The sequence below is a fragment of the Camellia sinensis genome, chromosome 5 (assembly GCF_055761805.1).
Source record: "Camellia sinensis isolate YWXY chromosome 5, ASM5576180v1, whole genome shotgun sequence".
Taxonomy (NCBI): Eukaryota; Viridiplantae; Streptophyta; class Magnoliopsida; order Ericales; family Theaceae; genus Camellia; species Camellia sinensis.
In genome coordinates this window covers 221,351,076-221,376,511 of record NC_138965.1, presented here as the reverse complement: position 1 = coordinate 221,376,511, position 25,436 = coordinate 221,351,076, and the positions used below count along the sequence as shown (strand labels likewise).

Here is a 25,436-nt window from a genome sequence, read left to right as displayed (position 1 = left end):
CTTATATATTATGTGTGTCTTCACCTTTGGGAGACTCTATGATCTGTGCTTCTGTATATTTTTCTTGTGAACTCCAGCTTAGGGATATCCGAGTATATGCCAATCTGTTACCTCTTAATATGACCTATTTTGATATTATTTTGGGAATGGACTGGTTGAGTGAATATGGTGCGACTATAGACTAATTGACAAAGCAAATTAGTTTCCATCCTCCGGGACAATCAGAATCTACTTTTTAGGGACATGGTGTGATTTCTCCACCTTATTTGATTTCTGCGGCAAAGGCTTGTAAATTAATTCAGAACGGGTGTCAGGGGTATTATGCAGTATTTTGGAAGGGCAAGTGATGAACGGGAGTACTGACATGATTCCAGTTGTCTGTGAATTTCCAGATGTTTTTTTGGAAGAATTGCCAAGGGAGTTAGTGGACCGTGAAATCGAATTTACAATTGAATTGATACTGGGAACTCAACCCATTTCTTAGACTCCGTATAGAATGCCACCAGCTAAAATGAAGGAATTAAAGGTTCAGTTGCAAGATTTACTTGATAAGGGGTTCATTCGCCCGAGTGTTTCTCTATGGGGTGCACCAGTTCTGTTTGTGAAAAAGAAGGACAGAACACTCCAATTGTGTCTTGACTATAGGGAACTCAACGAGGTAACAATCAAGAATAAGTATCCATTGCCGCAGATCGATGATTTGTTTGATCAACTACAAGGGGCACAAGTCTTTTCGAAAATTGATTTACGGTTCGGATACCACCAATTAAAGGCTAAAGCCGATGATGTTGAGAAAGCAGCCTTCTGAACTTGATATGGTCATTATAAATTTTGAGTTATGCCCTTTGGAGTTACTAACGCACCAACAACATTTATGGATTTGATGAATCGTGTTTTGAAGCCCTATCTGGATGAGTTTGTAGTGGTGTTTATTGATGGCATCCTCATTTACTCAAAGAATGTAGAAGCTCATGAGAATCATCTTCGTACAGTTCTTCAAACACTCCGTGAAAAGAAACTGTATGCAAAGCTGAAGAAATGTGAATTATGGCTACAAGAGGTGCCATTTATGGGGCATGTAATAACAAAGTAAGGAGTCCCTATTGATCCACACAAAATTGAGGCGATCGTGAATTGGCCAACTCCTACCAATGTGATTAAGGTGCGTAGTTTTATGGGATTAGCCGGATATTACAGGAGGTTTGTTCAAGATTTTTCCAAAATCGCTGTACCGCTTACACAATTGACTCAAAAGGGGGTCGCGTTTGAATGGTCAGAACAGTGGGAATCTGCTTTCTAGGAATTAAAAATGAAGTTGACTACAGCTCCGGTTCTTGCTTTACCATCTGGTACTGACAAATTTGTGATCTACGGTGATGCTTCTCACAAAGGGCTAGGTTTGTGCTTATGCAAAATGGAAACGTTATCGCTTATGCTTCTCGATAACTTAAACCCCATGAAAAGAATTATCCCACACTTCACCTCGAGCTTGCCGCGGTAGTTTTTGCTTTGAAGATATGGCGACATTATTTGTATGGCACCACCTGCGAGGTCTATACTGATCATAAGAGTCTCAAGTACCTGTTTACCTAGAAGGAGTTAAATATGCGACAACAGCGATGGCTAGATCTTATTCAAGATTATGATTTGTAGATCCATTACCATCTTGGCAAAGCCAATATAGTTGCAGACGCACTTATTCAGAAGAATATGGGAAGTTTGGAAAATTTTCTTATGAGACAAAAGGAATTAGTGATTGACTTAGAGAAGATGGAGGTAGACTTAGTGATGCATGGACAGGAAGCAATAATAGCAGCATTGATGGCCCAACCGACATTACGTGAAGAGATCAAACTACATCAAATGGAAGATGAAACTCTAAGGAACATATGTGGTGAGTTAGAGACAAAACCAAAACCGGGATTTAGTTTGGTGGATTCGGTACTCAAATTTCGAAACTTAATATGTGTCCCCATTGTGTTGGAACTTAAACGGAAACTGATAGAAGAAACACATGCCTCAAGATTTTCAATGCATCTGGGGAGTACTAAAATATACCGGGATTTGAAAAAAAACTTTTGGTGGCCGAGTATGAAAAAGGAAATCGCGGAGTTCGTCTCTAAATGTTTACAATGTCAACAAGTAAAGGCAGAGCATCAGAGACCAGCATGACTGTTAGAGCCCCTTCCAATCCCGGATTGGAAGTGGGAACATCTTACTATGGATTTTGCTGTAAGGTTACCACGGACTCCTTGGGGTATGAATTCTGTATGGGTCATTGTAGACCGATTGACTAAGTCCACTCACTTCTTACCTATGAAGACTCAGTATAATGCAGATAAGCTTGCTGCGATTTATGTGAATGAGATTGTAAGACTCCATGGTGTTCCGATCTCAATTGTGTCAGACAAGGATCCAAAATTTGTTTCGAGACGAACGGACAGCTTTCCACCCTTAGACGAACGGACAATCTGAAAGGACGATACAGACATTAGAGGATATGCTTCAAATGTGTGTTCTGGATTTTCAGGAAAGTTGGGAGGCCCATCTACCATTGGTAGAGTTCGCATATAATAATCGTTACCATTCGAGCATTGAGATGGCACCCTATGAGGCTCTGTATGGAAGACCGTGTCGTTCCCCCGTGCGTTGGGCCGAAATTGGAGATAGATCATTGCTAGGGCCGGAAATTGTTCAGTTGACAACTAAAAAGGTTAAAACTATTCGGGAAAGATTGAAAACTGCTCAAAGTAGACAGAAGAGTTATGCGGATAACAGACGGCGGAATATGGAATTTGAAGTAGATAGTCATGTATTTGTGAAAGTTACTCCGATGAAAGGACACCCCAGGTTCGGGAAAAGGGGTAAGTTGACACCCAGATATGTTGGTCCGTTTCAAATTTTGGAAAGTGGGTCCCATAGCTTACCGAGTTGCCCTTTTGCCAAGTATGAGTCAAGTACATAATGTATTCCATGTATCCATGCTTCGTGGGTATCTTTCGGATCTATCTCATATCATTGATTACCACCAAATCATTCTGGATGATAAGTTAGTGTATAAAGAAAAGCCAATTCAGATTATGGATCGACAAGTGAAACAACTGCGGAATCGAGAGATCCCTATGGTGAAAATTGAATGGCAAGAACATTATGGGACCGAAGCTACTTGGGAAAAAGATGAGGAAATGCAACACCAATATCCGCATCTGTTCCTGTCAAAGATCAACAACTTTGATTAAGGGTTGATAGGTTAAAGTTTGATGTATGCAAGCTTCTAAGCACAAAGCTCTAGAGAGAGAGGAATCTAGAGAGAGGATTGTAGAGAGAGAGGCTCCCAAATCTCTTCCTAAAAATGTTCTAACATCAAACCGTTGAAAAGATTCTCTATATAGAGAAAAATGAGGCTTCAGGTCGAAAATATCTGTAACCAGCCCGCGGGGGACCTCGCTACAGCTCGGACTCGATTTTATAGTCACGGTTCTAAGTCTGAACCAAAGAGTCCAAATCCGACAAATCGTTTTGAGAAAACAGATTTTTGAAAGAAGTGCCAAACATGGACTGCTTTGCCAGATACAGAGTCGCCACCTAAATATTTTATTTTGGAAAATTTAGGAAACCCTGACTCGGTGCCAAAAGGCCACGTGTCCGTCATCACCAAAGTTGCCTCGGCTCGGGAACTTGGGTACGATTGGGGAAGGTCACTTCGTGAGCACCCCCGCTCGCCCGATCAAAGATCGGCCTCTACGAACCATGATATCTATTTTTGAAAACATTGTGAGTTCTTATTCCGGTTATTAGCCTAGGTTACTATGTGATGCGCACAGCATACAAGTATAGACTGGGTCGCCTGAATTGGAACAAAACATTTCATGTTTGTTTTTGAAAGACGGTTTGCTACTCGCAAGTAGGCTTAAAATGCAGATTTTGCCACCCTCGGGTGGGCTTAGAAAAGATGGTTTTGCCACTATCTAGTGGGCTTAAAACAAATATTTGATGAATTGTCCCAATCCAAACAACCCAACCTTCACCCACAGGCATTCAGGCAGTTATATCATATAAGCAATTAGCCTCATGGTAAGCATGCTATTCATGGCATTCACTCACACACATGCAAGGATGCTAAAGCATAAAACTCACCGAGTACTCCAAGCTAAAAAAAGAAGTTTATTAGAAATCATGCATGATCCTAAATATACAGAAATGCTTAATGCAACACATGCAAAAATGCAAACTATAGCAGGCTCGGCTATTCTACATATGGCATATGGAATGCTACAGCTAACATGTATTCAATTTGGAATTGAAAATACAATGCAGTTAGTATGATGCGCCGAGCCCAGTGCATGCAAAACAGATGAATGATGCAAACATGCTGTCATACTGTATGCTAATTGAAATATGCCCTAATCTAAACACCATAAGCGGATAAATAAAAGGGAGAAAGACGTGGGGTTGGAAGACATGCAACACACACACGCGCACTTATTACAGTTGTGCCCTCGCTCGGAGGATCCAAATAAATATACAGTCCCGAATAAAAGAATATTACAGTCCAAATGTTACAGTCCGAATATTATACAAATTCCTAATTAATTAATGAATTAACTAAGAAAGCAAATAAAACTGGCATGCAAGCCAGGGACTGCCTTGCTCCTGATGAATGATGCATGTCTGGGCTACCTTGCGCGGAAATCCACCGGGATGCCCCAATTAGCCTCTGTTTTGTGATTTTTCTTGGAAAACGCGCCAAACTCCGGAAGTTTGTTGATTCTTCATTTGCTGCAACAGAGAGCAGGAAAGGGGCATAACAATGTATTTTCACAAATATATGCATGCCTCGATCCTCGTGCCACCAATCACGCATATCGATGCATGATGGCCAAGGAGTCGAAATGCACAACTCAATAAAGAATGAATTCACGTAAAAACACAACGAAACCTAACTCCATCATGGATAATCCGGAGTGTCGGTGACTGGGAATTGAGACACGTTCCGTCACTCGGAGTACGAAACGTACCTCGTTTCCCGTGCCCGGGCTAACTCCTATTCCGAACACGATGCAATATGCATGATATGCACGAAATACACCTAAGATGCAATCCTAACATACAGAATGCTATGGAATGACATGCCTCGAAATGCGTGCACACGGGCACGCAAATCGAGAAAATAACAGAATACGATCTAAGATACAACCTAATATGCACTATGCTGTAAAAATGAGATGCCTCGAAATGCATGCACACAGGCACGTAAATCGAGAACATGACGGAATGCAATCTAAGATACAACCTAGTATGCACTATGCTGTAAAAATGAGATGCCACGAAATGCGTGCACACGGGCACGCAAACCGAGAAAATGACATACGCGATGCAATGGCATGAAAACATGATATGGGCTTATACCAACATGAGTGAGCCTCAGCCATACTCACATAGGATACTGGTGGATGAAAATGAAGTGCCTCGAAATGCGTGCACACGGGCACGCAAACCGATGTGATGACATAAGCAATGCAAATGACATGGAAAACGCAACGTGGACTTATACTAACATGAGAGAGCCTCAGCCACACTCACATAGGATACCGGTGGATGAAAATGAGGTGCCTCGAAATGCGTGCACACGGGCACGCAAATCGAGGCGATGACATAAGCAATGCAAATGACATGAAAACATGATATGGGCTTATACCAACATGAGAGAGCCTCAGCCACACTCACATAGGATGCCGGTGGATGAAAATGAAGTGCCTCGAAATGCGTGCACACGGACACGCAAACCGAGGCAATGACATAAGTAATGCAAATGACATGGAAAACGTAACGTGGACTTATACTAACATGAGAGAGCCTCAGCCACACTCACATAGGATGCCGGTGGATGAAAATGAGGTGCCTCAAAATGCGTGCACACGGGCACGCAAACCGAGGCGATGACATAAGCAATGCAAATGACATGAAAACATGATATGGGCTTATACCAACGTGAGAGAGCCTCAGCCACACTCACATAGGATGCCGGTGGATGAAAATGAAGTGCCTCGAAATGCGTGCACACGGGCACGCAAACCGAGGCAATGACATACGCAATGCAAATATGGCAAAAATGGTATGCAAGCATGCTAATGGATTTTCAGCAATGAAATATGGGATAAAATAGCCCCGAAACGAGGCGAAAGTACACCCGATGCACGGAATAGTTCCGAAACACGAATTTTGGCACCCGAAATGGCCTATAGCTATACCAAACATGCACAATATGGACATGGAATGTAAAGACAGAAGCAAGGAAGCCCCAAAATTAGCATTTTACCAGTACAAAACATGGCCAAACAACAAACCAAGATAGGGCAAAACTAGCATGCAAGAAATGGCCCTAAACATGAGATTAAAAAGAAACTCATAGCTTCTGGCCCCAAACAGGTTAGGGTCCTTCAACAATGTTGAAGAGGGACCCAAAATAGGACTATTTAAAGTTTATGTCAGCCCCAAAAACAGTACACAAATATGCTAGAAATGCAATGCAAAAATGAGGCTCAAAAGTGGCTATAACATGAGGTATACAAAAAATTCATCAAACAAGAAAAGACCCTTAATAAAACATGTTCAGGAGGTCAAAATAAATCCATTTTTAGTTCGGACCAAGGTCCAAAAACAGCAACATCAGGGGCTTCCAAGGCATACAAAAATGGAACCAAAAAGAGGATATAAAGGGAAGTACAACATGGAAGTCTCAAACAGTGTTGAGCCCTTCTTCGATGTTGAAGAGGGGCTCAAAATAATCCTACTTACAGTTTATAACATGCTCCAAAATAAATCACACACAAGCTAAAAATATCATGCAAGAAAATGACACTTTAGAAGGATAATGAAGCAAGTGCAAGATGGGGGGCTCAAACAGGGTTGAGCCCTTCATGAGACATGAAAATGAGCTAAAAAAAAAGGTACTTTCAGTTTTGGTCGGAGCTCAAATGTATAAGAAGGAGAGGCTAAGAAATGTTGCAAGAAATAAGCTAAAAAAGAGGGAAATGGACTCACCCTTGAAGATCAATACTTTTGTTGCTTCTTGGACCAATTTTGATGACTCTAAGCTGCTGGAATTCTTCCCCTTGCTGCTGAAATGGAGTGGTGGTGGTAGAGCTTGGTGGTGATGAAGAAAACAAGGTGTAGGACTTGTAGGTTTTCAAGGAAATGAGAGGGATGGAGGAGGATTTGTGTCTTGAGGCTTGAAGAACAAATTTTCTAACCCCTAAATGTGATGCCACCAGCTGGTTATATGGACAAGAAAAGGGGAGTAAAGGAGGGGCAAAAGGTGGGGGAAAATAGGCAAGTTTTCCCCCCATAAAATATCCCCCGGATTGGGATATTTTCTGGGGGAAAGGGCTACACAGCTGTAAAGTGGAAGGAGAGAGGAACATGGCCGGCCACCTATTGGGCTTGGAAGTGGCCGGCCGGCCACCCCCCCTAGCCGGCCAGCTAGGGGTCAAAAGGGTCAACTTGAAATAGTGGCCGGCCACCACATATTGGTGGCCTCCCAGGTCTCCTCTTCACAACCCTGTGGTTCGAATTTGGAAACTCTAAAACAGGAGAGAGAACAAGCCAATTTGAGGAGGGGTTCAAAAGGTTCAAATGGAATTAATGGCCGGCCATAAACTTTTAGGGTCCTCCTATGTGTGTACATCACAAATATGTGGTTTGTGGTTGAAGAAAGTGGCTTCAAGGTGTTCAACATTGGCTCGGAAGGAGGGGTTCAAAAGGGTCAAGCAACATTAGTGGCCGGCCATAAACTTTTAGGGTCCTCCCATGTGTGTACATCACAAATATGTGGTTTGTGGTTGAAGAAGGTGGCTTCAAGGTGTTCAACATTGGCTCGGAAGCGCGAAAAACGGGCGTTGGAGGGCGAAAAATGGAATATAACTGGTTGCCAAGACAATTGCTGGCCTCCCACCCTCCACTGACCTTCCAGGTGATGAAACAGAGGTACCTGCCAAAAATGAACAAAAACTGATGCAAAACGAATGTTCGAGGGTCGAAACGCGCAGTTCGGGGTCCCGAAAATGGGCTGTTAAGCACCGAAAGTGGCATTCGGCCACGAAGTGGGTTTCTCAGACCCCAGTGTCCCTCAAAAGGGAGAAAATAAGATGTATGCCAAAAATCAGAGCAACTGGAGATGGTTAGGCGGTCCCGAACCGAGGCACACGGCCAACGGTCCCGAAAAACCGGAAACCGGGCTCCGAAATGGGCAAAATGGCCTACAGCCACCAAATGTAGCCCACGGCCACTGAGAGATGGTCTACGGGACCTCTCCCTCCCCTCAGGAAAAGAAACAAAGAAAGCCGAGCCTGGTTCGCAAACCGAGGCAAAGCACAAAAGAGGGTTCGGAAGTCCGGAGGCAGGGCTCACGGCCGCAACTCGGAAACTTCTGAACGAGCACATTATGCAACGTCACCGAGCGCTCAATCGGTGATGTCTGAGTCTTAAGGTCGGTCAAAAATGGGGTGTCTACAGTTGCCCTTCTTTGACAGAACTCGGAAGTCACAAGTGACGGGAGTGAATGTCAAAGCCAAGAGACGACCCATTTTTGACAAGGCCGAAGACTTAGACCAACGTACAGGATAAACAGAGATGTACCCGCAGGCGAGCCCGCAGGCAAAGGGGGCAAAATGCAAAATGATATGCAAGAAGATTTTGAAGATTGGGCTTATACGCTACGCAAAGCCGGTTTTGAAAGTTGGACTTATACGCTACGCGAAGCCAGTTCGAAAATTGAGGATTCATGCAATGCACTGTAATGTGGTGGCTAAAATGCAATGTAATGGCTAAGAGATAAAGGTATCTTACAGGGGCAATTGGCAATGACTTACCTCATGCTGCTGGGGATCTTTCACTTCTTCTTGGTCGAACCACAGGTACTACTTTTCTCCCTGACCATGGTCGCAGCTTTCCCTATTCTCCAACGGGGTGACAGACTAGGTTAGTTCAGTATCTAGAGTTGAGGTGCATACACGGTATCTCAACCTATGGGGCTTCCATACAGATTTCAAGCCGAGGACACGCCTCTGGGTATTTAAACCAGACTTTAGTCTCGGAAATCCCGAACCTTTGCGTTCTAGGCATAAGCCATTCGAACTCTAGTTTCCACCGTCGCAGTTGGTCTCCTAGGAACTCACTGCAAACACAGGCAAGTGGCTATACCAGACCACCGGAAGTCGTTCGGGCACGACAAACACCAAAGGAATTGCACCTTTAGAGGATTTAAGGTCTCCTAGACCGAGGAGTGCACAAGACAGTGCGATGTAGAGTGAATGCACAAAATAGTGCTAAACAGATGCACAAAATAGTGCGATGCTTAAGGTGTACAAAACAGTACGAGCAAGGTGAATGCACAAAACAGTGTGATACAAATAAGGTGCGCAATATAGCGCGATACAATGCACTAACAAGTACAGGTGAGATGCGCAAGATAGCGCGATGGAATGCATGCAAAATGCAAGTAAGGTGCACAAAATAGTGCAATGCGCAAGAAAGCGCGAGTGATAAACTGCACAAAACAGTGCGATATGCAAAATAGCGTGAGTGATTTTGAAATGCACTAGACAGTGCGATACGCAAAATAGCGCAATTGAAATGCACTAAACAGTGCGATACGCTAAACAGCGCGATTGATTTTGAAATGCACAAGAAAGTGCGATTGATTTGAAATGCACTAAACAGTGCGATACGCTAAACAGCGCGATTGAAATGCACTAAACAGTGCGATACGCTAAACAGCGCGATTGATTTTGAAATGCACAAGAAAGTGCGATTGATTTGAAATGCACTAAACAGTGCGATACGCTAAACAGCACGATTGAAATGCACTAAACAGTGCGATACGCTAAACAGCGCGATTGATTTTGAAATGCACAAGAAAGTGCGATACGCTAAACAGCGCGATTGATTTGAAATGCACTAAACAGTGCGATACGCTAAACAGGGCGATTGAAATGCACTAAACAGTGCGATACGCTAAACAGCGCGATTGATTTTGAAATGCACAAGAAAGTGCGATTGAATGCATGTTCTATGCAAATGAGGTGCATTTTCTATGCAAGAAACAGGAGCATATTCTATGCAATATTGAAAGCAAATTCTATGTAGACTCGAAAGCAAGCATATTCTATACATGAATCATAACGATGCGCGGCACGCATGCAACAACAGTGTATATGAAAGTGCACATTCTATGTAGTAGAGGAGCATCAAATACGTACTCTGGTGCCTCTGATTTATCTCTTAGAGGACTTTGCAACACATTCAGCTCAAAAAGGGCACACCCTGTTCATATTGGCGAGAGATAACATCTGCTGCTGCTGCTTTAATTGCCGTTCTGGCTTGAAGCATGCTTAAGCTTGGAGTAGAGGCACGCTCATTCTTCAGGGCACTGGCAAGGCCTGAAGAGGTACATCCGGAGCACAATCACGGAGTTTAAAGAAGGTGAAACACACTCAGATGCTTCGGTTTTCCCTCTTTTCTTTTGCTTTGCAGTCCGGAACTTATATAGCTTCAGATAGGTCCTGGTTTTGCTGCTCTGACAATGACCTGGGTTGAACCCTGCAGTTTTATGAAAGAATGAATCTTGTTTTGCACAGATGTGGAGAACGGCACGGCACTCTGAGCGCAAAACGATTTTATTCTGGAATTGGTAAATGGGCTTTTGACCGGGTATCGAGCCTACAACTGAACACAGCAAGACAACTCAACAAGGAAATAAAAGGCACACAACCTAGACACATCGAGTAACACTCAAAATGACTCAAAACAAGAATCGAGAGAAAACAAAAAGACACGACACTCAGACGTGCTCAGGGAGCCTATTTCACCGAGTAGTGTTTCCCACCCTCTCTCGTTTGTGATCCTCGCATCACTCGGCCCTCAAGCTCTATTTTTCTGAAAAAGCCCTTTTCTCACTTTTTCCCTCACCGCACATCTCTCTATTCTTCAATCTCTCATTTTTTTATCCCTCCCCTGGGTGGTTGATGGATAAACAACAAATTGTGGGCTCGTGTCCCTAGCATTCTGCTAGATTCTCTTTCTCTCGCTCACAGTTAGTGAATTCTTCCCACGGAAAGGTTATGCTACAACTGGGTGTGTAGCAAATCTGCAGCCAACATCAGTTGATGATGCTTTGTTGGGGAGTTTGGACGTGATAAGATCTGTCCAGATGATGGAGTGGAATATCTTACCCCATTCTAGTTCGCGCTTCGCACTTTGCTTGATACCTCGTTGTTTGGAGGATGTGAGAGCTTTCTGCCCTTAGTTGTGCCCTTTTCTGGCAGGTAGAGTGCCCTTCTTGGCAAGTATGTTGACAATGGGAAAGATAGGAAGCCTGACTCAACTGTGCCCTTAGTTCATCATTTTGACCATTTTTTGTTTTAGTTTTTTTTTTTCTAAAAATAATTTGACCAAAATGAAAGTTAGATTAACATGCTTGTTTGATTTTCTGATTTAAAATCATGCAAGTTAGGCTGTGAGCACTGAAAGTTTTCCTCTTTTGGGTCCAAGAAATGGTCCAGCTTTGAAAATGGAATACTTTTCGAGAAGATTAGTCAACTTCATTAAAAATTCTCAAAAACTATTTTTTTGTTTTGCAAACGACCACTGCTCAACGAGCACGGAACCTACTCTCGAGATGCACAACCTCGGATTCGAAGGAAGATTGCCCCTTGCTTGAGGGGAACTGCATGGCAACGGAAAGTTGCCCCTTGTTTGAACGGCACCGCGACGCGTTGAATGGCAACGGAAAGTTGCCCCTTGTTTGAATGACACCGCGACGCGTTGAATGGCAACGGAAAGTTGCCCCTTGTGTGAATGGCACCGCAGCGCATTATAATCAGTCCTCGAAGTGATGATTGCAACCGAACTCTCGGATACAGAGAAGACAAAGGTGACCAAAACCATCGCATGGACACAATCGAATTGTTTTACGGCTGGACTTCAGAATGAAATTGCCTACGTATCCCAAAGATGGGAATCAAGCCTTACGTAGTTCGGGGTTAAGGTACACTCGGGTATTAACCTCTCCTTTTTAGGCTCTAACTTTTGCCAAGGCGCCCGTTGTGGGTTTTCGACCTTGCGAGCTTTGTTCTTCTTTTCTTTTCAATTCTTTTCATTTCTTTTTTCCCCTTTTTTGATTTTCTTTTCTTTGCATCTTTCTTTTTTTATTTTCTTTTGCATTTTTCTTTTTTTTCTTTTTTTTTCTCTTGCTCTAACTTTTGCCTAGGTCGCCCTTCCGGGTTTTCTGCCCAGCGAGCCTCTCAAGGGTAAAAGTGTAGCTTTGTCCGTGTCAAATGGTTTTGAGATCCTGAAGTCATCTGAATCCAGGGGAATGGCTGCTGTTTTGCTTTGTAAGCTTCTTCTGATGAGATCTGATCTTCTTGACCTGACTTTCCTGGCCACTTGTTCGAGGGCTGCTTCAAATCCGGCCACACAGGCCTCACATCATAATTGACCGTTGAACCTTCTGAATTCAAGTTTCAAGGTTTGGAAGCGAAGGGGTTGAGTCTCGAGGCTGAGAGCGATCCTAGGCTGCACAATCTCAAGAGTGATTCCACACAGGTCTTCGCAGGACCGCGCAAAACATTTTGTTTTTGAAAATTTTTAAGAAAGCGACAAATCGCTCGCGCTGAAGATAGTGTGAAACCAGTCTGGATCAAGCCAGGGTCCTTCTCAGCACTCATGCTAACAAGCATGATTTCAATCATTAAGGGCTTAGCATGCCTCTCTTTCTCTCAATTGATCAAAAATTTGCAAAACCCGAGGAATCTCTTCCTCTTTGTTTTCACTGCGGTGTTCAAAAAGTTTTGAAAAACTTAGGTCAATGCAATGATTTCGGGGTGCAGAAGAGTAGGCGAAAAGTACTGCTGTTTCATTCAAACTTTCTAGCACAACTGGCACAAAGCAGAAGCAAGCACAAAGCATGAAAAACCACTGCTGTTTCATTCAAATCTGTTGGTACAACTGGCTCCCTGGCAGAAACAGACTCAAAACAAAACGAAAAGACAAACATAAAACAAAAATGGTGATGCCCGAAGTAACACCCCCCGGAATCACCCGACTCCTATACAACAGGACTGACTCGATACAACAAGGCAGACCCAAAATAAAAAAGACTGACTCAGAACAAAAAGACAGACTCAAAACAAAACAACAAGACTGACCCAATACCCGAGTCAGAAACCGGCATTCGCAAATGCTCAAAATAGTGCATGCCATCCACCATATCTGGAGTAAACTGAGCGTTGCCCGCAGGTGGTTCATCCCTCTAATCACATCACATTATCCCCCAAGTTCACTGATCAAGTGCCGATAGACTTTGCAGGACTTGGTGCGGGGATGACCCCATTGTCAAATAGATCCTGTACTTCATGGCGAAGACGGAAGCAGGCGTTGGTAGTATGGCCAGTTTGTTGATGGTACGCGCAGTACTGGGTAGTATCATGTGTAGCCGGAGGAGGGTTTGGGAGAGGCCGAGACTCAAGGGGTTTGAGATGGCCTTGTCCAACAAGGATTTGGAGAGCTTTGGACAAAGGCATATAGAGGGCATGGAAGACCCTCCGACCTCGGGGTTGGTATTTCAAGGTTTGTGGATTTTTGCTAGACGCACCAGCAGGGGGATTAGCAGGTGCTGGCCTAGTCTGCTGATCTCTTCCAAGTGGAGGATTAGGGCTGAAAGGAACATTCCTCGTACAAAGGCCCTTCTCCTGGATTGCCCCTTGATTCAGACTACTCTCATTCTGAGTGGCGAAAGTGTTATCCACAGTTTTTGTAACAACTGCGAGGACTTGCTCTTTGTTCAGTCCCTCAGCTTTCAAAGCCTCAATATCCTATCGAAGGTGTTCATGGGGACCAATGCCTGCCCCTATCTTGTTCCTCCCACTCACCTCCACTCCGCCAAGGGATTGGCTTTCCTCAAATGCAGCCCGTCCCAACATCGGGGAGTCTTTTGTCATGAAGTTCCCGGTATGTGGTGTGGTCGATGATGGAGCCAATGTCTCGGAGGCCAGATCCGTCACGGTTTTTTGAAGATCTTTAATCATTCCCATCAACTCAGAAATAGTGGGTTCACGGGTTTGAGATGGTTGAGGTTCAGGTGCACCCATCATGCATAAGTCCATGCTTTCTGGGATAAACACCTCAGGCTTGGGTAGATGGGCCGGGGTGATGTATATGCTGGGGTCAAAGGTGGACGGCAGCATGTGGATGTGATTAAGGTAGGCAGGAGATGTTTGGTCATTAGGGTCTGAAGGTGGAGCTATCGTCCGGTTGTCGATGAGATTTTGGACCTCATAACGAAGGCGGTAGCAACGGTCGGTGCCATGACCGCGCTGCTGATGGTACATACAATACTTGGTGGGGTTATGTCTGGCTGGGAGTGGGTCGGGAAGAGGTTGAGGATCGAGGGGTTTGAGATGCCCTTTTTCCATCAAGGCTTTTAGTGTGCTAGTCAGGCTCATATAGAGGGGGTGAAAGTTCTGCCTTGAGCTCGGGCTGGGCCAGCTGTTTGTAGGCCTGGTTTGGCAAAAGGGTCGGCTGTGGCGACTGCATTGATTTCGGTGGGTTTGGGAATAGTGCTACTTCTGCCATTGGTACTCCCTGAAATCACCCTCCTTGTCAGTTCCCTTGTCCTGGGAATGATCCCGCTGTTGAACGCATTCTCGACTTGAACCCCCAGTTCATGCAAACTTTTGAAGGTGAATAGTGAAGCGACTATCAACTTTTGCAACATATCATGCTCGAGGTTTCGGACCATCATCTGCACTTGATCCCTCTCAGAAGGGCGATGATCTGTCATTTGTGCTGCCTTTGCTCTCCACCTCGCAATGAATTCCACAAAAGGCTCTGTTGGGTTCTGACGAGTTGCTTCAAGCTCTTGGATGGTCATTTCAACTTGGGTATTGTAGGAATACTGATCGACAAAGGCCTCAGCCAGTTCTTCCCAGTTTTGCTTCATTGTATCCTCCAATTTGGTATACCAAGTGGCTGCTACACCCGACAGGGTTCTTCCATACAGAGAGAGTTTCTGTGGCTTAGTCAGATCCATCGGCTTCAGGACATCTAAGAAAAGTCGGATATGCACCATTGGATCTCCAGACCCGTCGAAACGGTCGATATATGGCATTTTGAATCTGTCCGGGAGCCGCACGGCAGACTCGGTGTACCCGTCCTCAATGTCAGGAATGGAGTTAAGGCCCTGTGCCTTTTTGAATTGCTTCTCAAGGTTTGCAATTTTCACTGTAGTCAGATTGAACTCATCAACATGAAAGGGTTGAGTTCTCTCATTAGGCTGCACCAGGGGTCTGAGCACCTGAGCTTGAGCCAACCCTTCTCGAGGATTCAGACACTGTAAGTCTTCAACTGGCGGAATTGGGTCAAAGTTCGGCTGGGGTCCCAAAGCTGGATGTGAGGCAGATGCCCCAGATGGGCGCTGCGTTTCAATACTGGTCTCAGCCTGCATGGTAGTTCCCTGATTTAGCGCTGCTGTCACGGCCGCAAACTCTTCCGAACCTTGTGCCATCACGGTCTGCTGAGTCTGAACAAAGGTGATGTGACTGGCGACTGACGGATTAGATGAACAGATGAGCCCTGACCGGCTTTTCTTTACCTCGCCTCAGCGAAAGAACACCGGTTGCCCTTGAATTGAATTTCTGACCTAACAAAGTCTATCAGCACTAGTCCAATGTACCTGGGGGATATCGAAGCCTTCTGAAGCTATAGTTCCAAGACTACCCTAGAAAAAGAGAAAACAGACAGCACCTCAGCCTGATTTCACGATAACCCGCATGAGCAAAGCTGAGTGAGTGTACCCTCTATTGAATTCTGTCCTAAAATTCTGCCCCAAATCTGAGTCTGATACCCACAGGTAAAGCTGACTCCTAAACACTGATAGTAATGCCCGCAGGCCTGATGCAAAAATTTGCAAACTGGTGCCCGCAGGCTTGATGCCCACACTCATACACTGATACTTGCATTCCTGTAGAGACGCACTCTAAAGCACATAACAGATAAGTGAGAGCCAAAACACCCCTATGTTGGGGTAGGGTTTCCCTGTCCTATTTTGTCAGGAGCTAGGGTTTCACTACGTACGAAGCGGTTTTAAACAACCTATAAACGGGTAAGCAACCTGTCCTAGTTTTGAATGGTCACTATGGATCCGAATATGCACTAGGTCGAATGGTCAAAAAGGGTGCCCCGGTAAAACCGGGGTTTGTGTTCCCATACTGGCAGAGCCCACAACCGGTCAGCCTTATGGTCATGCCTTGACAAGACAAGTCTCCGGCAAACCGTTCAGGAATAGCAGATGGCAAACACGGTGTCCTAGGCGCACCAATGCAAATGCAATGCAAAGAAACACACAAGTGTAGTCAAACACAGATATCAAGAGTTCGAGTCAAGTTCTCTAAATCCCCAGCAGAGTCGCCAGAAACTGTAACCAGCCCGCGGGGGACCTCGCTACAGCTCGGACTCGATTTTGTAGTCACGGTTCTAAGTCTGAACCAAAGAGTCCAAATCCAGCAAATCGTTTTGAAAAAACAGATTTTTGAAAGAAGTGCCAAACATGGAATGCTTTGCCAGATACAGAGTCGCCACCTAAATATTTTATTTTGGGAAATTTAGGAAACCCTGACTCGGTGCCAAAAGGCCACGTGTCCGTCATCACCAAAGTTGCCTCGGCTCGGGAACTTGGGTACGATTGGGGAAGGTCACTTCGTGAGCACCCCCGCTAGTCCGATCAAAGATCGGCCTCTACTAACCATGATATCTATTTTTGAAAACATTGTGAGTTCTTATTCCGGTTATTAGCCTAGGTTACTATGTGATGCGCACAGCATACAAGTATAGACTGGGTCGCCTGAATTGGAACAAAACATTTCATGTTTGTTTTTGAAAGACGGTTTGCTACTCGCAAGTAGGCTTAAAATGCAGATTTTGCCACCCTCGGGTGGGCTTAGAAAAGATGGTTTTGCCACTATCTAGTGGGCTTAAAACAAATATTTGATGAATTGTCCCAATCCAAACAACCCAACCTTCACCCACAGGCATTCAGGCAGTTATATCATATAAGCAATTAGCCTCATGGTAAGCATGCTATTCGTGGCATTCACTCACACACATGCAAGGATGCTAAAGCATAAAAATCACCGAGTACTCCAAGCTAAAAAAAGAAGTTTATTAGAAATCATGCATGATCCTAAATATACAGAAATGCTTAATGCAACACATGCAAAAATGCAAACTATAGCAGGCTCGGCTATTCTACATATGGCATATGGAATGCTACAGCTAACATGTATTCAATTTGGAATTGAAAATACAATGCAGTTAGTATGATGCGCCGAGCCCGGTGCATGCAAAACAGATGAATGATGCAAACATGCTGTCATACTGTATGCTAATTGAAATATGCCCTAATCTAAACACCATAAGCGGATAAATAAAAGGGAGAAAGACGTGGGGTTGGAAGACATGCAACACACACACGCGCACTTATTACAGTTGTGCCCTCACTCGGAGGGTCCGAATAAATATACAGTCCCGAATAAAAGAATATTACAGTCCAAATGTTACAGTCCGAATATTATACAAATTCCTAATTAATTAATGAATTAACTAAGAAAGCAAATAAAACTGGCATGCAAGCCAGGGACTGCCTTGCTCCTGATGAATGATGCATAGCAATGTATTTTCACAGATATATGCATGCCTCGATCCTCGTGCCACCAATCACGCATATCGATGCATGATGGCCGAGGAGTCGAAATCCACAACTCAATATAGAATGAATGCACGTAAAAACACAATGAAACCTAACTCCATCATGGATAATCCGGAGTGTCGATGACTGGGAATTGAGACACGTTCCGTCACTCGGAGTACGAAACGTACCTCGTTTCCCGTGCCCGGGCTAACTCCTATTCCGAACACGATGCAATATGCATGATATGCACGAAATACACCTAAGATGCAATCCTAACATACAGAATGCTATGGAATGACATGCCTCGAAATGCGTGCACACGGGCACGCAAATCGAGAAAATAACAGAATACGATCTAAGATACAACCTAATATGCACTATGCTGTAAAAATGAGATGTCTCGAAATACATGCACACAGGCACGCAAACCGAGAAAATAACGGAATGCGATCTAAGATACAACCTAGTATGCACTATGCTGTAAAAATGAGATGCCACGAAATGCGTGCACACGGGCACGCAAACCGAGAAAATGACATACGCGATGCAATGGCATGAAAACATGATATGGGCTTATACCAACATGAGTGAGCCTCAGCCACACTCACATAGGATGCCGATGGATGAAAATGAAGTGCCTCGAAATGCGTGCACACGGGCACGCAAACCGAGGCGATGACATAAGCAATGCAAATGACATGGAAAACGCAACGTCGACTTATACTAACATGAGAGAGCCTCAGTCACACTCACATAGGATGTCGGTGGATGAAAATGAGGTGCCTCGAAATGCGTGCACATGGGCACGCAAATCGAGGCGATGACATAAGCAATGCAAATGACATGAAAACATGATATGGGTTTATACCAACATGAGAGAGCCTCAGCCACACTCACATAGGATGCCGGTGGATGAAAATGAAGTGCCTCGAAATGCGTGCACACGGGCACGCAAACCGAGGCGATGACATAAGCAAATGCAAATGACATGGAAAACGCAACGTGGACTTATACTAGCATGAGAGAGCCTCAGCCACACTCACATAGGATGCCGGTGGATGAAAATGAGGTGCCTCGAAATGCGTGCACACGGGCACGCAAACCGAGGCAATGACATAAGCAATGCAAATGACATGAAAACATGATATGGGCTTATACCAACATGAGAGAGCCTCAGCCACACTCACATAGGATGCCGGTGGATGAAAATGAAGTGCCTCGAAATGCGTGCATACGGGCACGCAAACTGAGGCAATGACATACGCAATGCAAATATGGCAAAAATGGTATGCAAGCATGCTAATGGATTTTCAGCAATGAAATATGGGATAAAACAGCCCCGAAACGAGGCGAAAGTACACCCGATGCACGGAATAGTTCCGAAACACGAATTTTGGCACCCGAAATGGCCTATAGCTATACCAAACATGCACAATATGGACATGGAATGTAAAGACAGAAGCAAGGAAGCCCCAAAATTAGCATTTTACCAGTACAAAACATGGCCAAACAACAAACCAAGATAGGGCAAAACTAGCATGCAAGAAATGGCCCTAAACATGAGATTAAAAAGAAACTCATAGCTGCTGGCCCCAAACAGGTTAGGGTCCTTCAAAAATGTTGAAGAGGGACCCAAAATAGGACTATTTACAGTTTATGGCTGCCCCAAAAACAGTACACAAATATGCTAGAAATGCAATGCAAAAATGAGGCTCAAAAGTGGCTATAACATGAGGTATACAAAAAATTCATCAAACAAGAAAAGACCCTTAATAAAACATGTTCAGGAGGTCAAAATAAAGCCATTTTTAGTTCGGACCAAGGTCCAAAAACAGCAACATCAGGGGCTTCCAAGGCATACAAAAATGGGACCAAAAAGAGGATATAAAGGGAAGTACAACATGGAAGTCTCAAACAGTGTTGAGCCCTTCTTCGATGTTGAAGAGAGGCTCAAAATAAGCCTACTTACAGTTTATAACATGCTCCAAAATAAATCACACACAAGCTAAAAATATCATGCAAGAAAATGACACTTTAGAAGGATAATGAAGCAAGTGCAAGATGGGGGGCTCAAACAGGGTTGAGCCCTTCATGAGACATGAAAATGAGCTCAAAAAAAAGGTACTTTCAGTTTTGGTCGGAGCTCAAATGTATAAGAAGGAGAGGCTAAGAAATGTTGCAAGAAATAAGCTAAAAAAGAGGGAAATGGACTCACCCTTGAAGATCAATACTTTTGTTGCTTCTTGGACCAATTTTGATGACTCTAAGCTGCTGGAATTCTTCTCCTTGCTTCTGAAATGGAGTGGTGGTGGTAGAGCTTGGTGGTGATGAAGAAAACAAGGTGTAGGACTTGTAGGTTTTCAAGGAAATGAGAGGGATGGAGGAGGATTTGTGTCTTGAGGCTTGAAGAACAAATTTTCTAACCCCTAAATGTGATGCCACCAGCTGGTTATATGGACAAGAAAAGGGGAGTAAAGGAGGGGCAAAAGGTGGGGGAAAATAGGCAAGTTTTCCCCCCACAAAATATCTCTCGGATTGGGATATTTTCTGGGGGAAAGGGCTACACAGCTGTAAAGTGGAAGGAGAGAGGAACATGGCCGGCCACCTATTGGGCTTGGAAGTGGCCGGCCGGCCACCCCCCCTAGCCGGCCAGCTAGGGGTCAAAAGGGTCAACTTGAAATAGTGGCCGGCCACCACATATTGGTGGCCTCCCAGGTCTCCTCTTCACAACCCTGTGGTTCGAATTTGGAAACTCTAAAACAGGAGAGAGAACAAGCTAATTTGAGGAGGGGTTCAAAAGGTTCGAATGGAATTAATGGCCGGCCATAAACTTTTAGGGTCCTCCTATGTGTGTACATCACAAATATGTGGTTTGTGGTTGAAGAAAGTGGCTTCAAGGTGTTCAACATTGGCTCGGAAGGAGGGGTTCAAAAGGGTCAAGCAACATTAGTGGCCGGCCATAAACTTTTAGGGTCCTCCCATGTGTGTACATCACAAATATGTGGTTTGTGGTTGAAGAAAGTGGCTTCAAGGTGTTCAACATTGGCTCGGAAGCGCGAAAAACGGGCGTCGGAGGGCGAAAAATGGAATATAACTGGTTGCCAAGACAATTGCTGGCCTCCCACCCTCCAGTGACCTTCCCGGTGATGAAACAGAGGTACCTGCCAAAAATGAACAAAAACTGATGCAAAACGAATGTTCGGGGGCCGAAACGCGCAGTTCGGGGTCCCGAAAATGGGCTGTTAAGCACCGAAAGTGGCATTCAGCCACGAAGTGGGTTTCTCAGACCCCAGTGTCCCTCAAAAGGGAGAAAATAAGATGTATGCCAAAAATCAGAGCAAGTGGAGATGGTTAGGCGGTCCCGAACCGAGGCACACGGCCAACGGTCCCGAAAAACCAGAAACCGGGCTCCGAAATGGGCAAAATGGCCTACAGCCACCAAATGTAGCCCACGGCCACTGAGAGATGGTCTACGGGACCTCTCCCTCCCCTCAGGAAAAGAAACAAAGAAAACCGAGCCTGGTTCGCAAACCGAGGCAAAGCACAAAAGAGGGTTCTGAAGTCCGGAGGCAGGGCTCACGGCCCCAACTCGAAAACTTCTGAACGAGCACATTATGCAACGTCACCGAGCGCTCAATCGGTGATGTCTGAGTCTTAAGGTCGGTCAAAAATGGGGTGTCTACAATATCCCAAAAAGGACAGCTGTAATAGCTGGAGAACAAATATCTGCCAAAAACTGACTTTCTGCATCAATGGCCGGCAAGCCATCATCCATGGCCGGTACTTCATCATTCATGGCCGGCAAGGGTCTCTCCTGGATGGTAGGGGGCCTGCAATGGCCATTCATGGCCGGCACTTGGCTAGAAAATCCCATTCATGGTCAACAACCTCCACCTCTGGTTGGCCAAAAAAAAATTGCTTTTTGGGCCCGACTTCAACCGGACATATCTCCTTCATATGGACTCCTTTGCAGCCATTCTTGAGCCTAAATTGAAGCCCTGGAGGTCTTCTTTCCAATGGTGGATACCACACATTACAATTCCAACTGTGCAAAAAGTTATGGTCATTTGAGTGAAGGCTGCTCAGTTTTGATCCTACCCGAATTCTTGCCGAACTTCTCCTCGGCTAGTTTTCTTCTCTCCTCTCCTCTTTTCTTCAACTCCAAAGATTTAACTAAGGTGTTTTAAAAGATTTTTCAATGAGTTCACCTCTCTTCCATTCATTTCCACTTTGTCCTTTCTCAGTTTACTAAAAAGCACAACATTTAACGAAATACGAGCCTCGGAACATCGTAGGAACTTTGTTTCAAAAATATTTTGAAAGAGAGGCTTATAAGGTCTCAAAATCATTTTGGTCAGAAATGGTTTTGCTCCAAAAAGGGGTGTGAAGTTGGGATTTGACTTTCCTTGCCGAAGAAATCAAACCTTTGCACTCCACAACTTTCATCTCCAAATAAACAATCAGTGGCGCCCAAGTCTTAAGGAAGGTAAAAAATGGGGTGTCTATATAGAGAAAAAATTTCTTGGAGAAACCCTACAAACAGAGCCTCTCAAGAGCAAACCAATGGGTTTTTCGAGGCAAAAAACCGAGTGCATGCATATTCAACTTGCTGAGGCAGCATAGTTTGATGCTTTACTTGTTAGTTAGCATTTGTTTTGTAATTTAATTAATTAGTTAGCTAATTAGTTGAGTGTTGATAATTAAGTAGCTTATCTTAGCTATTTCTTTACTCAATTGGTTTGTAATAATTAGTCTGATTAGTTTAATTAGATTAGATTGATTAGCTTAGCTTAGATTAGCTTAGCTTATTTATTTGGACCCTCCTTCGCGAGGGTGCAATGCTGTAATAAGTGTGCGTGAGTGTGTGCATGTCTTCCAACCCCACGTCTTTCTCCCTTTTATTTAATCGCTTTCGATGGTCAGATTAGGGACCATGCTTCGATTAGCATACCTTATGCTCGCATGCGTGCATCATTCATTTGTCTTGCTTGCACCGAGGCTCGGTGCATCATTAAAACTACATCATAGTTCAATACTTATTTGAATACGTGTTCCAAAGCATGTTATCAAATTATTGCATCCATATGCCATCTTAGATAGCCGAGCCTATTAGTTGCATTATTGCATGTGTTGCATTTGGCAACTCGACGTAGTTAGAATCATGCATTGTTTCTAACTAACTTTTGTTTTGAATTGGAGTACTTGGTAAGCTTTTACGCTTTAGCATACTTGCATTAGCGTGAGTGTTTCCATGACAGCATGCTTGCCACGAGGCAATTTGCTTAAGTGCTTAACTGCATGAATGCCTATGGGTGAAGGCTTTATTGCTTGAATTGTAACAATTCGATGAATGAGAGTTTTAAGCCTACGTTTCGAAGTGGCAAAATCATGTTTTAAGCCCACCCGTGGGTGGCAAATCCGTGCTATAGCCCACTTGCGAGTGGCATTTTCAAACCATTTTTGAAAACAAACATGAGTTGTTTTGTTCCAATTCTCATGATTGAGTCTATACTTGTAATGACCCCAAAAGTCATCCTTATTTAATTAGGCGTTAATGTGTTTTAATTCAACTATATCTATTGGAATTGAGAATGTTTTTATCTATTTTGGGGTATTGATTGAGGTGGTGGTATGATGGTAAAGTAAGATTGGACTAAAGAATATAATTCGGATAATTATTCTACGATCAGCCGTCACTCATTTGCCCTTTTCTTTTTCTACACTTTGAATTTGAATGTGAGGTTAGAACCATTGGAAAGCTTAGTTTCGGGGCTTCAGTTTGGACACAAGAACGACCTAGAACGGAGTCCTGATGAGAGAGTTATACCCGTTTGAAGTTTTCACATCTGTGCCGGAAGCAGAGCCGCACGTGCGGGGAATAGCGCCGCACGTGCGGGCTGTGCGGGACAGCAGCTCAAAAACGAGATTTTTGGCCCATTTCTTACATTTTATTTTCCTCTCTTCTTCTCCCCTCTTCCATGTCCGAAACCCTAGCTCCCAAAACCTTGATTTCCTCCACTTTTCTCAACAAATCCACCATGGATCTTGCATCAAGGATGGAGAACAAGAAAGGGTCAACATTTTCAACCGATTGAAATTTGAAATTGTGGAGGATTCTTCTCAAAGCTTGCTTTTCTTGCTTGAATCTTGAGGTAGAAGTCCTTACTCCCTTTCAATATTTGCATTCATCGATGGAATTATGGAATTTCGTGTATATACAAACAAAATCTATAGTTTTGAGTATATTATGTCCAACTTGAGAATTGAGGGTTTAGAGCTGGAGATGTTGGAAGTTAAATTGGTGGGTTAAAATGATGGATTGTGACTTCTAGATGTATAATCATTCGGAAAATTGGAATAAAAAGTAATGGGTTAATAAGTTTGTATTTTTCTTGAAATTTCAATATTTTCTTGAAACCCTAGGTTGATTAATGATGATAACCAATGATTTGGCCCAAATTGAAAGTAGAATAATGAAATTGAGATATTGAATTAGATATGTACAAGTTTAATTGGAATTTGGAAATGTTTGAAAATTATGTTTAAAATTGGCGAATGAACTTTGTTATGAACATTGTAATTCATGCTGTAATGTGAAGGGAAAATTGGGGAAATAATCTATTAATGATATGGATGATATGAACTCAGTTTTGGAATGTTGAAATGGAATTCAAGGATTTATTTTGAATTATGTTAAATTACAAATGGTGTTGATGAATTAAGTGATATCGACTTTATTGGATTATGTTGTGTTGACTCATAGTGAATTGATTGGTGTTGTACTATGATGAATTATGTTTGAATTATGTGAATTGTGTAGGGTCAGCTACATGGGTAGATCAAGCACCTGAACGCTGTGAGTAGTAGTACAGAAATGTACATCTTATTTATTGTTAATAATTATTGTCACTAACACTCTGTTCTTTGTAAGTGTTATCAACGTTTATGACAAGTGGAAATCAATATGAATTTCTATGAATATGGAAAGATTTGCGTACGTCGGTATGACTTTGGAACCCTTTTGTTCTGTCAATAACAAGTATTAAACCTCTGTTATTTTTCAGTATATTATGTACTTCTTAAGAATAAATGGAGCTTATGTTCATCCATGAATAATGATACCTGTATGAGTCCAAGATTATTTTGTTGTGTTACGTATGGACTCGAGGTCGTTTAGAATCTATGATATGAAAACAAAGGTTTAACATCATTATGTAGCCCACGTTAGAATGAAAACTGCTCTGTCCTTGCTAAGCATGCTCTATGTTCTGATATGTTACGTTTTGACTTAATGAATGGTTGTATGTTACAAGCTTAAGTATGTTACAAGGTTAAGTATGATACAAGTTTACGTATGTTACCAGTTTATGTATGTACATGTTCACAATGTTGGGGGATTCCTTTATGGAACGAACAAAAAAAAATACTTATTATTGATTTGCTAGCACTATTACAGTGCCAAGTATAAGCAAGTATGAATTCTGATTTCTATTTATGATTCAAGCATAATGCATATGTATGAATTTATTTCCGGGGTATGACATTACATGTATGGTTTGGTCTGTAAGACCTAATGATTATTGGTATGGAACAAAGTTCTACTTGGAACTAAGTGCTACATTATGAGCCACCGCTAGAGTCCATGTGAGACACCTCTTGAGTCCATACATATGTGAAAGTTATGAGGCTGAAA

The 25,436-nt window shown here is 43.4% G+C and overlaps 1 protein-coding gene across 1 annotated transcript; it reads left to right on the top strand.

The window, feature by feature from the left end:
- Positions 1-874: 874 nt before the first annotated feature.
- LOC145792102 (uncharacterized) lies at positions 875-24,607 on the top strand. The gene is made up of 5 exons (XM_082872596.1): positions 875-1,078; positions 1,654-1,894; positions 2,285-2,370; positions 2,531-2,864; positions 24,564-24,607. The coding sequence occupies exons 1-5, from the start codon at positions 875-877 to the stop codon at positions 24,605-24,607; spliced, it is 909 nt and encodes a 302-aa protein (XP_082728722.1).
- The last annotated feature ends 829 nt before the right edge of the window (positions 24,608-25,436 follow it).